We start from the raw sequence: 12,556 nt of genomic DNA, 5'->3' as shown, positions 1-12,556 counted from the left end.
AACCATATGAAATATAATTTTATATTGTGTTACAAAACACACCAAAAATTTACTCTTTCTTAATGACTTTTTTTTTTTAATTGTTGATGGTTCTTTTCGGAGTGGGTGTGATATCAACCGCAGGTAAATGCGGAAGTGCTGTCAGAATGGGATCTGGCAATCCGTGGCATGTCTGAACAACAGAAACTGTACAAACAAAAAGCTCCCATGTAGAAAGCTGTGTTAAGTGACCCTTTCTCTAGTTTCTTGGGATGTGCAGCACGTGATTTTAAAGTTTTGGTTTTCTTTATGCAAGCAAGTTACTCTTTAGAATGCATGCTGGGTGTGGCCAGGTAATTTTGCCACCAGGCAGTCTTTTTCATGCCTAGCCCTTTGTCAGTATGTCCCACACCGCACCGTGTTAGGTAAAATTAGGTCTTCCATGATAACATCAAAGACATGCCTGAAGGATAGTTAATTTTTTCAGAAGGTGGGGATCCTCTTATAGAAAATGGTACTGGAAGATATTTTAGAAACATCAAACACAGGCTTGCCTGGACTTTGCTTGTTCCTGAAGTCTATAAATAAGAATTAAAATTGACTCATGAGTTTCCAATCTAAATGTCAGCAAAAAATTATTATAAAGGTGTTGGAAGGTGGATTAAGGGAAAGTTAGTAGTTGGAGAAAAATCTTTTGGTGTGTACAATGCACAGCATACTGAACACTGAAATGGTGGAATTCTTATTATTTGTTAACAACCCATGACAAGTAGAATTTATGACACAGGAACTTGAAATGGTTGGACATACTGTGTAAGTTATATCTATAGAATATAGACTAGAAAATACTTTAAACTCACACAGTTTGAAATGGATTTTATTGAATTTTGATATTACTTTATTGTAAAGGGTGTGTTTTTCCGTTGTTATCTAAAGAAAAATCCAACTTCTTACCCTTTTAAACTGATGACTTGCAAAAAATTCCAAATTTTGGCCCTCTTCAGACAAAACAGCTATCATTTAGCTCAAATTCATTATGAGACAATTGGTAGGACACCTACAACCTAGTTTCCAAAGATGCTGGGCATGGTCAGTGTCAGTTGACTTTTCACAGAGTTCAGAAGTGCTCAGCAGCTCAGAATAACGGTGATTGTATTTGCTTTTATTTCCTATCTGTAGAATGTGTGGGATACTTGCACAGTGCTCACAAAATTGAAAGGAATTTACTAATGCTTTTTTTCAATTATTCCTTACCTCTGAAAAGCAGAAGATATCAATAGAGAAAAAACTGTAGTCAGAGATGCAGAGAAAACTATGAGGAAAGCAATCCTGTTGATAGATTGCTGTAGGAAAGGAAATAGCTGGAAGGTCCTCAAAAGTAAATAATTACAGAAAATGGAGCTGGAAGGGATTTTAGAAGGTCATCTAGTCCATCTCTATACCCTTAAGGTAGGATTATGTCTGTGTCATTGCTGACAGAAGCTTGTCCAACCTGTTTCAAGAAAACATTAGTGATAAAAATTCTGCAGTTTTCCCAGACACTGTCAGTTCTAGGAAAATGCATTTAATGCATTTGAAAATTCATCACAACAGAAATTGCCATAGCCATTAATGGAAATGTTACAGGTATGTAGTCTAATCAAGTAGCAAGGTTCATAAAATAGTGTTGTGTGTTTTATTAATCTGCCTAATGACAGTTTAAAGAAGATCTCCATCACCTTAATGGGGATAGTGTGCCTTTTACTAATGCTCATAGGAGCTTTAGGCAATGTAGATTTACATAGTCTGCAGCTTGTCTATTCCATAGAAATATTGTGTGAAAGATAAAATTGAATTGGGAAGTTACACAGTGCAATTCCACATAGGTTTATATACTCACTAGAGTGTTAAATAAGGAAACCCAAAAAAGCAAAGCTCCTTAAATGAGTATGTTTAAAAACTCGCAATGGCCTGGAAAAGCAAAAGGAAGCGATTATACCAGATGTAGTAATTCAATGCTCTTGGATAAATGTAACAGACTGGTTTCCTGCCTTCTCATTGCAGTCATTGAACTAAGAAAAAATGCAACCTTTAAGTAACTAGTTTAGTTCCTCCTGAATTCAGGTGAGAGGGGAGATAGTGTTACCTGTAGCACAGTAGTGGGCCTTTTGAGCCCTGCCTCTTCAATTGGTGGCTCAGGTTGCCAAAGTTACAATCCTAAATACTTGCTGAACAGACTACCTGTTCATACAGGAGATGCATTGTTGTGCAGCTTCATTCCTTCCGACGGGTGTGGAGCAGCATTAAAGCACGCTTTATAGGGGTTCTAATTGCAGATGCCTAATTGACTTGATGAATAGCAACTACTTAAAAAAATAAACCCTCTTTCTGTGCTGATCTGCATGATAGAACATAACATCTCACAGGTGCTGAACACTTAGAGATAAAAGAAATCTTGCTGTATTTCCTAACTATTTTTTTAAATGGTCTTTCTGCATTTTTATCTCATTGTCTCACTGGCATCTTGAAGCAAGCATGGGGTCACTGAGGCTGTGGCTGGCCTGATGTTGTAAGTGGCCTGAAGAGTGAACCTTCTGAAGCAAATAGTTTTCCCCTTTGTTCCCAGTTGAGTGTGGTAGGGGAGAAAAAAAAAAGTCTGTTAGCTGCCTTAACCTACATTTTCTATAGTAGTATCAACTCTGTGTTTTGGCTTAAATTCAAACTTGTTGAAAGTTTTTTTAAAAGTGTTCTGGTTTCATAAGTTTATCCTATTATCCAAAATGCATAAAGCTTTTGAAAGAGAGCTTACAAGACACCTAAAGTTCAACTTGAAGTTGGTAGCAGCCTTTCATAGTTAGAAGAAAATAATGGCGCTAGGAAAAAATTATGTTATTTTCTGATGTCACACAAAAATTTCTGTTGGATTTGTATTTAAGAAAATGTTCTGTCATTGTGGTCTGATTATTTCCGACCATTTATTTGAATAGGAATGGCCAGCTTGTGTGTGGGTAATCACATACACTTCCATAGCACTGCATCCAGCTTGTTAAGCTGTGCTGTACTTGGAGCACCTTTGTCTTCCTGCCCCTGTGCACATACAAATGCACCCAAAGCCTTGCAAGGAGATTGGTTGGACAGTGTTCTGTCCCCTGGGCTGTCAGCAGGCCACTCCTGCTGAGAACATTAGTTGTATTTGCAGACCTTTTTACTTCTGCACAGAATACGTGTTTAGAGGTGTGGGAGTCTTACTGGGAGAAAGGCCACAGATGAAATATCATTCCTCAATTCACCTTAAGATCTTCCAAAGAAGCTTTGGCTGAGAGGGTCTGGTACTTCATCTCCAATGGAATGTGTTGTCCTTTTGTGCTTTAAAGCCTTGGATCACATATTTTTAGTGTTTCCTTTCTGCATATACACTGTAATGCATTTCACAGTTCAGTGGTTGGATGCTTCATTTCCAGTGTAGTATTATGCATTTATGTGCACACAGAACATAATTTATGCTACTTAGGTGGACATAGTCAGTGAAAATATATTGATGGTGCTGCCTATTCATGTGTGGTTTTTTTACAAAAGTGTTTTATACCTGTTTAAGTGGGAATCTGAGTGTTTGTTTAAGTCCCTCTTTCCTGGAGATTATAATAACTATATTTGTTTCCAAGATCCTGTAGAACATACTTGAAAAGTCCAGAATGAACCATTAACTTAGTTGGTTAGAGCACAGTCCTAATAATGCCAAGGTTGTGGGTTTGATCCCCATAGGGGCCATTCACTTACGAGTTGGACTCGATGATACTTTTGGGTCCCTTCCAACTCAGAATATTCTGTGATTTCTGTGATCTTCTTTCCTGATTAGTGACATTTTTTTTGTCTCTTTGCAGATGTCATTGGCAAAAGGAAAGTTAATTTATTGTTTCACTAATTTTTTAAAATCAGAATTCTGTAACATGTATTTTCTTCTTTCTACTTTTCAGGCTTACAGCTGAAAATATCTAAGTTAAAAAAGGAAAGATGCCTGTAAGTACTCATCCCAATGATCTAATTTATTAAAGGAGAGTCAGACTGCCATTAATGAGCTGTAATTTTTGTAAGATCAATTGAGATTTCATGGAATCTTCCTTCAGTTGTGTACAAAACTCTGCTCACTCTAGTAATTCAGCTGAAGTCATCTGAAGATGTACGTAACTGTTTATAGGGTATGTAACCTGAACACTGCGTTTGCCTTCTTTGAAAAAGTGACTCCTACAGTATTCTTATCTAGAGTATTTCTAGGATGCCAGTCAAGATGTTGGCATTGCTAATACAAAAGATAATTAAGGAGACATTTCAAAATTGAGGTCAAATCTGTAAAGCGAAGTAAGGGACAAGACAAGAAGCCAGCTTTAGTTAGATTTTTTCTTTTTGGCTACGTTTGCCTTTAATATCAGGTATTGTGCATTAACTCAGCTTTCAGTCATTCAGTAAAGATTCTGCTAATAGTCTTGCTAATTTTCACTCAATTCTTATATTTTAAGACATATCCAACTTCTTTTGCAGTCATTATATGCTACTTATTTTTAGTTCTGTTCATTAGAAGCAATTTGGGAAAAAACCCGAATTACAAGATTTACCTGTACAGTAGAATTATAATATGTATTTACAGCATTAAATTAGCATTTCTTTTCCTTCTGCTGACTACAGCCATATTTAATTAAATGATAACAGTTATGCATATGTGATTGTTTATTTAAATTTTCACTTCAGATTTGATTGCATTAATATTATGGTACTATTACATATGATCTGTATTATGAGTTGCACTTTATAAAGTGGTTGTGTAGGAGGAATAGGAATAAATTACTTGATCTTTTTCCATTGTGGAAAACAATATAATTATATTAGATATATTAAAGAAATTAAACTCTTCTGAGAAATAGCAAAAATGCTCCAGATTTGCATTACCGTCTGCAGTCAAAGACATATACTGAAGAATCACAAGGAATATATTTATGTTAGTACATAATATTATATTAGGTTATTATACAGCTTTCAATTAGCCAATATGTGGTGCTATGTATTATTCTTAGAGACTACACTTACGCTCCTGGAAAAAATCAATTTAACATCTTGTTATTTCTTAAGTATAATTTATAAATTAAGTAGTTATTAATTTTTTAATCTAAAAGAATGAAATTATCTCTTGCTGGTATTGTTAGTCTGGTGTATCATAAGTTGCTTTCATGTTCTAAAATCTTAAATGATCAGTCAATTTTCTAGATGATGAATATTATCAGTGGTGTGACTGAACACATACCAAATGGTTTAATCATTATTTGTTGGAATCTCTCTACAACTCCCACAGTGTAGATACAGTACTGTTACATAGGAGGTCTTGTTCTCCTTAGTGCATCAGAATACCTGAGGTTTAGTATTTCAGACTTGGTAATCAGCTGACAATGAGTGCCTTATTTTGTATCCCACTCCAGCATTGAGGCTAATGACTTGTAAACTCTAGGTCAGAGACGAGCCATTATGCAGGGTGCCTTCATAGCCAAAAATGTCTGTGACGTTTATCAGCTGCACTGGAATTTTAAGGGAAAAAAAAAAACAAAACAACCAACAACCTAGTTCCTTCTGTCATATTAGTACCTTCGTGGAACATTTTATAGGGTTTAGGTGGAAAGCATGTAGTATTAGTGTATGTTATTGTCTTATTTATTTATTAAAAATAACTTAAGGCCCTAGAATGACTTAAAGTTAGCTAGAGAAATGATTTTAAAATTTGCTGCTTTAGGCCTCCTGTAAGTTGCATAAATTGAAAAAAATGAGATTTTTGGGTTTTTTAATGCCTAAACACCAGAAACATACAGATTGCTTTTCTCAATTCAAATTTTGCCATGGCCTGGCTGTACTTGGTTAATGAACTGATGTAACAGAACTTATACGCATTGTCCTCCCCAAGTGGAAGTACAAGTCTTAAACGGTCCCTCGTGCTGTTTGCATGTAACTGCTTTGTAGATTGAATATGCAGTTGAAAAGGCCTAAATTGGTCTCAATGGTAGTACAGAAAGATAAAGCATCTGTATTTAAAATTCAGGATTAATAAAACATGTCTGTGATTGTACACTGTAGAAGCTTCCAGCAGTCCCATTCACTTTGTGCCCCATGATTTCTAATTTCTTGTATTACTGGAATGCCAGCAATATGGAAATGTGTTTGACTAAACATATGTTAAAGGGATAGTGCCAATATAAAAGTGTGTTTGTGTAAAAGAGCTGTATCAACAAGTTAGTAAATATGTTTTCATTTCCTGTTGTGTGTGAGCTTAACAGCTTTTCATGAGCCAATTTCATGGCTTCCTCAAATAATCCATCTCAGGCACACTGAAAACAAACAACCGCTTTCATGGATATATACAAAGGATTCCGTGGTAAAAAGAAGAGCTGGAAATGAATTCTCAGAAGTTAGTCATTGTCGTGTTACATAGATTCAGTTGCTTAACTTTTACTGAATGTTAATTGCCTTGTAGAAAAAAATTGTTCTTCTAGCTTGTACTTTACATCTCGAGGAGGTGGGGTGATCCTATAATAAAAGTGAAAGAGAGCTAAAACTGGGAAGTTAATGTTACTGCTTTTCCTTACCTCTTTTAAGGAGGAGATACTCTTTGCTAATTAATTAACTCTGACTTTTAGGGAAGGTATTTTTCTCAAGATCTTCTATTTCTGAGGGGTTTGGAAAGACAGTTCTTTTCGCTGTATTCATATTACAGGAATACATGCTTTATAGACTCTGCAAATTGTTTCTTGAGAAAGTAAACCTCTAATGGACCTAAAGACCTTTCAGACATTTCTAAACCTAATGTGGTTTGCCACACTGCAAGATTCACTGCCTGCTAAGAAAAGACCAAAATGACCTGATTGTGAAAGCCCCCATTAGATTCCCAACAGCTCCACAACACAGTAAAGTGTAAGAGAAGTGTTTGTGCTTATATTCTCTGAGATTGTTGCTTGAATGTTATTAGCTTTTGTGCTTTGACTGTCAACTCTTAACTTTTACCTGAGCAAAAATTAGATTTATCAACAGAAGATCAACTGTAATACAAATTAGAAACTAGCTGCATATTTCCTAATTCAGTAATTTCTAAATTATCGTTCATCACAAACACTTACTTCATTTGTCTTCAACTTAATATTTGTGCTGAAAAGAATAAGATTTTCCCAAGAATATGAAAGAAACATCCCAGAGAGAATTCTCTATTGAAAAATTAATAGCTGTAATTTAAAGGTAGAACTAATTTTTCTCTGTTTGCTTTCAGGGATGCAGAGAGGCTTGAAGAGTTCTATACCAAGAACCAACAGCTCAGAGAACAGCAAAAAGCACTTCATGACACCATCAAGGTTTTAGAAGACAGGTGAAGTAGTGTTTTCTAGCTTTTGAGTTTGCTGTGTTTTGCTCTGACAGAGTAGCTCTGGATACTTTGCCAGTTGAATTTATTATGTTTTGGTGGTTTTGTTATATTGTTATTTTTGAAGTGCTTAGTTTGCTTAGTTCAGTTAAGATAAATAAAATAGAGCAGCTTGGGAGGCAAACAGACATTTTAGGGTGCATTCTCTTACATCCATTTTTGTAGAGGTAAATTTACATATCAGCCAAGACATAATACAAGTACAAAACCCAAAGGCTATAATATATTGTGAAGCTCATTAAATAACTCATTAGGAAATCTTTCAAATTTGAGGAAATCTTTTTTGCCAATTGTCTGTTTTACCTAAATTTAATTACAGGTTCTGTCCTTCACTTTCTTTTGGACTTAGTTGTTCTCATTGCCTTTTGACCCGTTCTGCCTTTCCCTTATTTGTTCCTGTTTAATCTGGTATAGCAAAACAAAACCAACAGACATGAAATTACAGTGCATTTTTTCGTCTTTAAAAGTTATACCTGTTTTGGAACATGTATGTTAAATTTGCTGTTAATAGGCTCTCAGAAGCTTTTTGGGAACAGGACATCATTACTCCAACATTCCCTGTTACTTCAAATTTTAGAGCTGTGATACTCAAATTTTGATTTCAACTCCGTTTCTCTGTGAAAGGCTTTAGGAATAAACTTGTAACCGTGCAGGTAATAAACTTTCATACCATGTAAGTAAAGAGACACTCATAGTGTGGATGGACTTTTCTAGTCCTTTAGCAGATGAAGAGTTTACGTTGCAGAAAACTAAAAGAGTACTTAAAATGATTTAATACAACGAGATTATAATATGTTGTCTATTATACAATTAGATAATATGAAGAGGCATTCCAGTATTTATTCTTTCCATAATTCCACAATATTAGAGTACCAATAAACCAGTATGGCTTTTACTTCCAATGTTCAACTGTTTGGAAATTGGAAATTAAAATTGGAAACTTCATTTGTTTGGGTTTTTTAAATACTTCATGTGGTAGCAGCAGCAGTGCAGAACTGTTGACTGACTGGTTTCTTATTTAGCAGGGAAAAGAGAGTCTGCTTTTCGCTTTGGTAATACTGTTAGCTTTTTATTGTGTACCAGAAATAAATATACTTCAGTTATCACCTATAAAATGAACATATGTTTCATTGCATGAATGAATGTGCCAGGTAAGATGGAGTGATTGTAACAAGTACTTTCTGGTCGCAGATCTGCTTTAAACAGCTGATCTAAACCATTAGAGACAGTGAAGTCAATGCCTCACGTGACAAACTTTTGGATCCACTTTAGTTATTGGTGTCTACATAAAAGATTTCACATTTGCATGGCATTTGTTATGGAGTGAACTTTGTCCTTTTTATTTGATTGTTTTGCTTAATGACAGTAATATATCCTTCTTAGGTAAAGTAATAATACTGAATACTTTCTTTCTGAAACACTTACTAAATACTTACTGAAATTGTTTGCTTACTTGTATTTTCTTGAATGAACTTTACGTACAATGACTGGTAATTTATGTCTGACATTATCCTTAGTAGGACATCTCACAAAGGCTTTCAGTGGCAAAGTGTAGCATGCTCTACTTTATTTAATAAAGTAATGCATGTTGCTTTAGAAGTATCAAGTATTTACAGTCATTTATGCAAATGTTAGTTCATGTAGTATTAGGTCATTTGGAAATATTAAAATATTGCTATGTCAACGTATAAACCCACAGTACTTAGTGGCATTCTGCACAGTTTTCTGGTATTCATTGTTCAAAAGGTCTGTTAATGTGGATATCTGCTTCATGTATGGCAATATTTTCTTAACAGAGGGACATTTTTTTCTCAATTTTATTGTAGATTAAGAGCAGGATTATGTGATCGCTGTGCTGTAACCGAAGAACACATGAGAAAGAAGCAGCAAGAGTTTGAAAACATCCGGCAGCAGAATCTCAAACTTATTACTGAGCTTAGTGAGTTTTATCCACAAGTCTGAAGGCAAAACATACTATTTTGTAGACTAGCTCTTCATGCATTCCTGTAACTTGATATAATTTATATGTGGTGTGCTTAGTAAGCCCAAAAAGTTCAGTTGGGGGATACTTTAACTTTACAGTCTGAAATATGTAACATACCAATTACTAGTCATTTGACCCACCTTCTTAGATTGAAGTGCTGATACTGAAAGTGAACTGACGTGGAAAATCTTACTGTGTAAAGTAGCTACTTTAGATAAAATGTGGCTGCTTCTGTTTATTCCTGCAGCTAGAATGACTGATTGCCAGCTTTCCTAAAGAAACCATGACTTCAAAGGAACTGGTGATCGCAAAGTAGCAGGTTCAGACTAAGTGCCCTGGGTCCAGCTTGTGTCCTGTAGTTAGCTGAACTTGAACTTTAACTGCAGTAAACCCATAACTTTCACATGACCCACGGAAACCACAAAAGAATCTACACCAGGCAGCTTGCAGGCAGCACACTTTGAAATCAGGAAGTAGTACATGTGGGGCAAAATAAACTCTTCTAGGTGACATTCAAGCAGGACACAAATGCATTCATAAAGAGAGTTTGGAAAGATTGGTTGTATGAAGTGCTAAATAATACAGGACAGGATACTAAAATGTTAGTTGTATCTTTACCATTAATTATTTTGTATTATTTAGTTGTCTTGCTTGATCAAGAGCAAGCAGACTTTCAATGAGATTTAAAACATGAGAAATTCCAAATACAAAAAGTTACTTTTCAATGATTAATTAAGTTATGGAAATATTATGTTCCGTGCTAATACAAAATACATCAATTTTTGAAGGATTTTTATTATTGGACATTTGTGTAAAAATATTTTGAATTCTGTGTTTAATGATTGGCTGAACCCTGTTAATCTTTAAATAAAGCTCTGAACCTTAAAAATCAAGGTGAGACCTATTAAGTACGAACCTTCTGGAACACTGTCTGACAGAACAGCAGGGTTCTGTGGATTTGGGTTGAGATCTATATGACAACCAGTGGAAAAGGTCAGTCAAAAGTAATCCAGTGGTAAAATATACAACAACAACAAAATAAGAACAAGAATACAAAAATTAAAGCAAACAGAAAAGTTGGGAGCTAATCACTATGTTAGTTTGAGACAGCATGGAAAAAAGTCTGAAGGGTGATGCCATAAGCTTGTGTGAAGCACAGGCAGAATGAATTGGAAATTAAGAAAAGTAAAATCAAAAAGTTCTGATTAGTCCCTCTTAATTTCCAAAATATTTAACTGATTTTAAAGAAATTCTTGGTAGAGGATTTTTTTCATTCTCTTCAGCTATCTGGTTGCTTCAGTGGCTAAAACCAAATTCTAATTGTTTTATACTTCATGGGTTACCCTCAGTGTAAGGAAGCAATTTTGTCCATGAATTCAAGCGAGCTATTCATTCATATTTACAGCACAGTCTCGCTTGTATCTACATGGACAAAAGTAGTTAATGAATGTGTAGAACAAATATTATGATTCAGTAATTGCGACACCTTTCCCTTTTCTAACACATCATTTGCAACCTTTTTAATGATTAGCTTGAAACTTCATTTTTGTAAACCATGGAGAGGGTTTCACATTTTACAATTTTACATTTTGTAATTAGTTACAATTACAATTAAAGGACCTGGCAAAATTATGATATTAACATATGTTTGTTGTTTTTCTTTTTCTCCTTTTTTTTGTATAAACTGCAGTGAATGAAAAAAACAACTTACAGGATGAAAATAAAAAGATAACTGAACAGTTCCAGCAATTACAGAAGGAGCTGGAGTAAGTTTTGAGTTGTTTTAGGTATTTCCCCCTTTCCCCTATTCCCCAGTAGAAATGTCTGGGAATATAAACATCAGCTTTTAAGTGTTTAAAACTTGTTTCCTTATTTTGATAGATTGTGAAAAGATAGCATACTGCCACTATAGCAACATAAGCCTAGCCTCTTTCTATTGTGCAGATTTTTTGTTTTCTTTTAAATGAGCACGTCTTTTTTTAAACTGAGAGAGGTAAATCTATCATAGGAATTTTTTTGACCTCTGGTCATGGTATATAGCAAAGCCTTATGTCTCATGCTTTTATTCCTCAGTCGACTCTTTATCAATTCTTTCCTTCTAGGTTAAAACTTTAGAAAAGTAGTTTCTTAGAAAATCCCTGGATCTTACAATAAATTTTTAAAATAAACTTACAATAATGTTACAATTTTAAAAGAAAAAAGACCATAGTAAATTTTGAAAGAAAACCATGAAAATGGGAAGCTACGAAGTGACCATCAAATTTTAATTTGAAATAGCAAGAATGTACCATGTAATGTTGTGGTTAATATGCAGATATGCTGCACTGTGCAAGTCAGAGGTAGTGTTCCATTCTTGTTATGGTTTGACATCATCTGAAACTTACCTCACTTTTGCATATCTGTGAATAAGTTGTGTACATTCACGGGGGAAGTGGGGCAGGATGTGTGGACGTGATATGTCAGCCTTTTTATGCACCTAATTTTTTCTTGTCTTTGTCAGAAGATAGCTTCGATAGAGAAGTAAAACAACTAGATTTCTATTCAGAGTTACTGTGGTCCTATTACTTTGTATTTCTTGGTTTGTCTCCCATCCTTTGCACCTTAATTGTAATTTCTTTTTCTGTATGCATTTAATCTTCTTGGAGTAATGTACTTCACGACCATAGGAGTATTACCTTTTAGTACCAAGTAGGAACAAATTTCTATATCCTTCGCAATGTGTAATTGCTGCTCAGCAGCAGTTCTATGCAGTGAGGAGATGACTTGAAAAAAATTAGCACCAGGCAGATCCATCCTAATTCATTTAGTTTGATCTCCAATCTTGTGGTTTAGCTTCCTGTAAAAATCTCCAGCCAATGTGGGAAAGTTGAGAATGACCAATGTATCACTAAGTTACTTGCTCTGCATGTTAGGTGGTCATGTAAATGAGGGCAGAGTTGAGTGGATAAACACTAATTAACAAGGTCCTTCTGTTTTTAATATAGTCACTGCATTTGAATGTTTTGGTTTAACTATAGTCATGTTACTGTATTTAGAAGTAATAACTTAGATCAATATACTATCAATGTGTAGGTGTAAAATAGCAAGTTGTTTCTGGTCCATGACATGAAATCAGATTTTTGCAGTCTTCTGTATTTTGTTACCAAGGTGTAATATTAGGAGAAAAAATG

At 34.8% G+C, this 12,556-nt stretch overlaps 1 protein-coding gene across 5 annotated transcripts in view; it reads left to right on the top strand.

Annotated features, from left to right (window-relative positions):
- RBBP8 (RB binding protein 8, endonuclease) overlaps window positions 1–12,556 on the top strand; it is a 43,226-nt gene that overhangs the window by 9,861 nt on the left and 20,809 nt on the right. For 4 of the 5 annotated variants that reach the window (XM_017833479.1, XM_017833469.1, XM_017833459.1 and 1 more), the window contains 4 exons: window positions 3,933–3,975; window positions 7,253–7,348; window positions 9,229–9,341; window positions 11,077–11,152. In XM_017833479.1, coding sequence (XP_017688968.1) covers window positions 3,933–3,975; window positions 7,253–7,348; window positions 9,229–9,341; window positions 11,077–11,152 — 328 coding nt within the window. Of the gene's footprint in view, window positions 1–3,932; window positions 3,976–7,252; window positions 7,349–9,228; window positions 9,342–9,388; window positions 10,380–11,076; window positions 11,153–12,556 lie in introns of those variants that run through there. The other variant, XM_017833488.1, reaches the window with a different exon arrangement.

The sequence above is a fragment of the Lepidothrix coronata genome, unplaced genomic scaffold (genome assembly GCF_001604755.1).
Source record: "Lepidothrix coronata isolate B3197 unplaced genomic scaffold, Lepidothrix_coronata-1.0 Scaffold6, whole genome shotgun sequence".
Classification (NCBI taxonomy): domain Eukaryota; kingdom Metazoa; phylum Chordata; class Aves; order Passeriformes; family Pipridae; genus Lepidothrix; species Lepidothrix coronata.
This window is presented reverse-complemented; position numbering and strand designations above follow the sequence as displayed.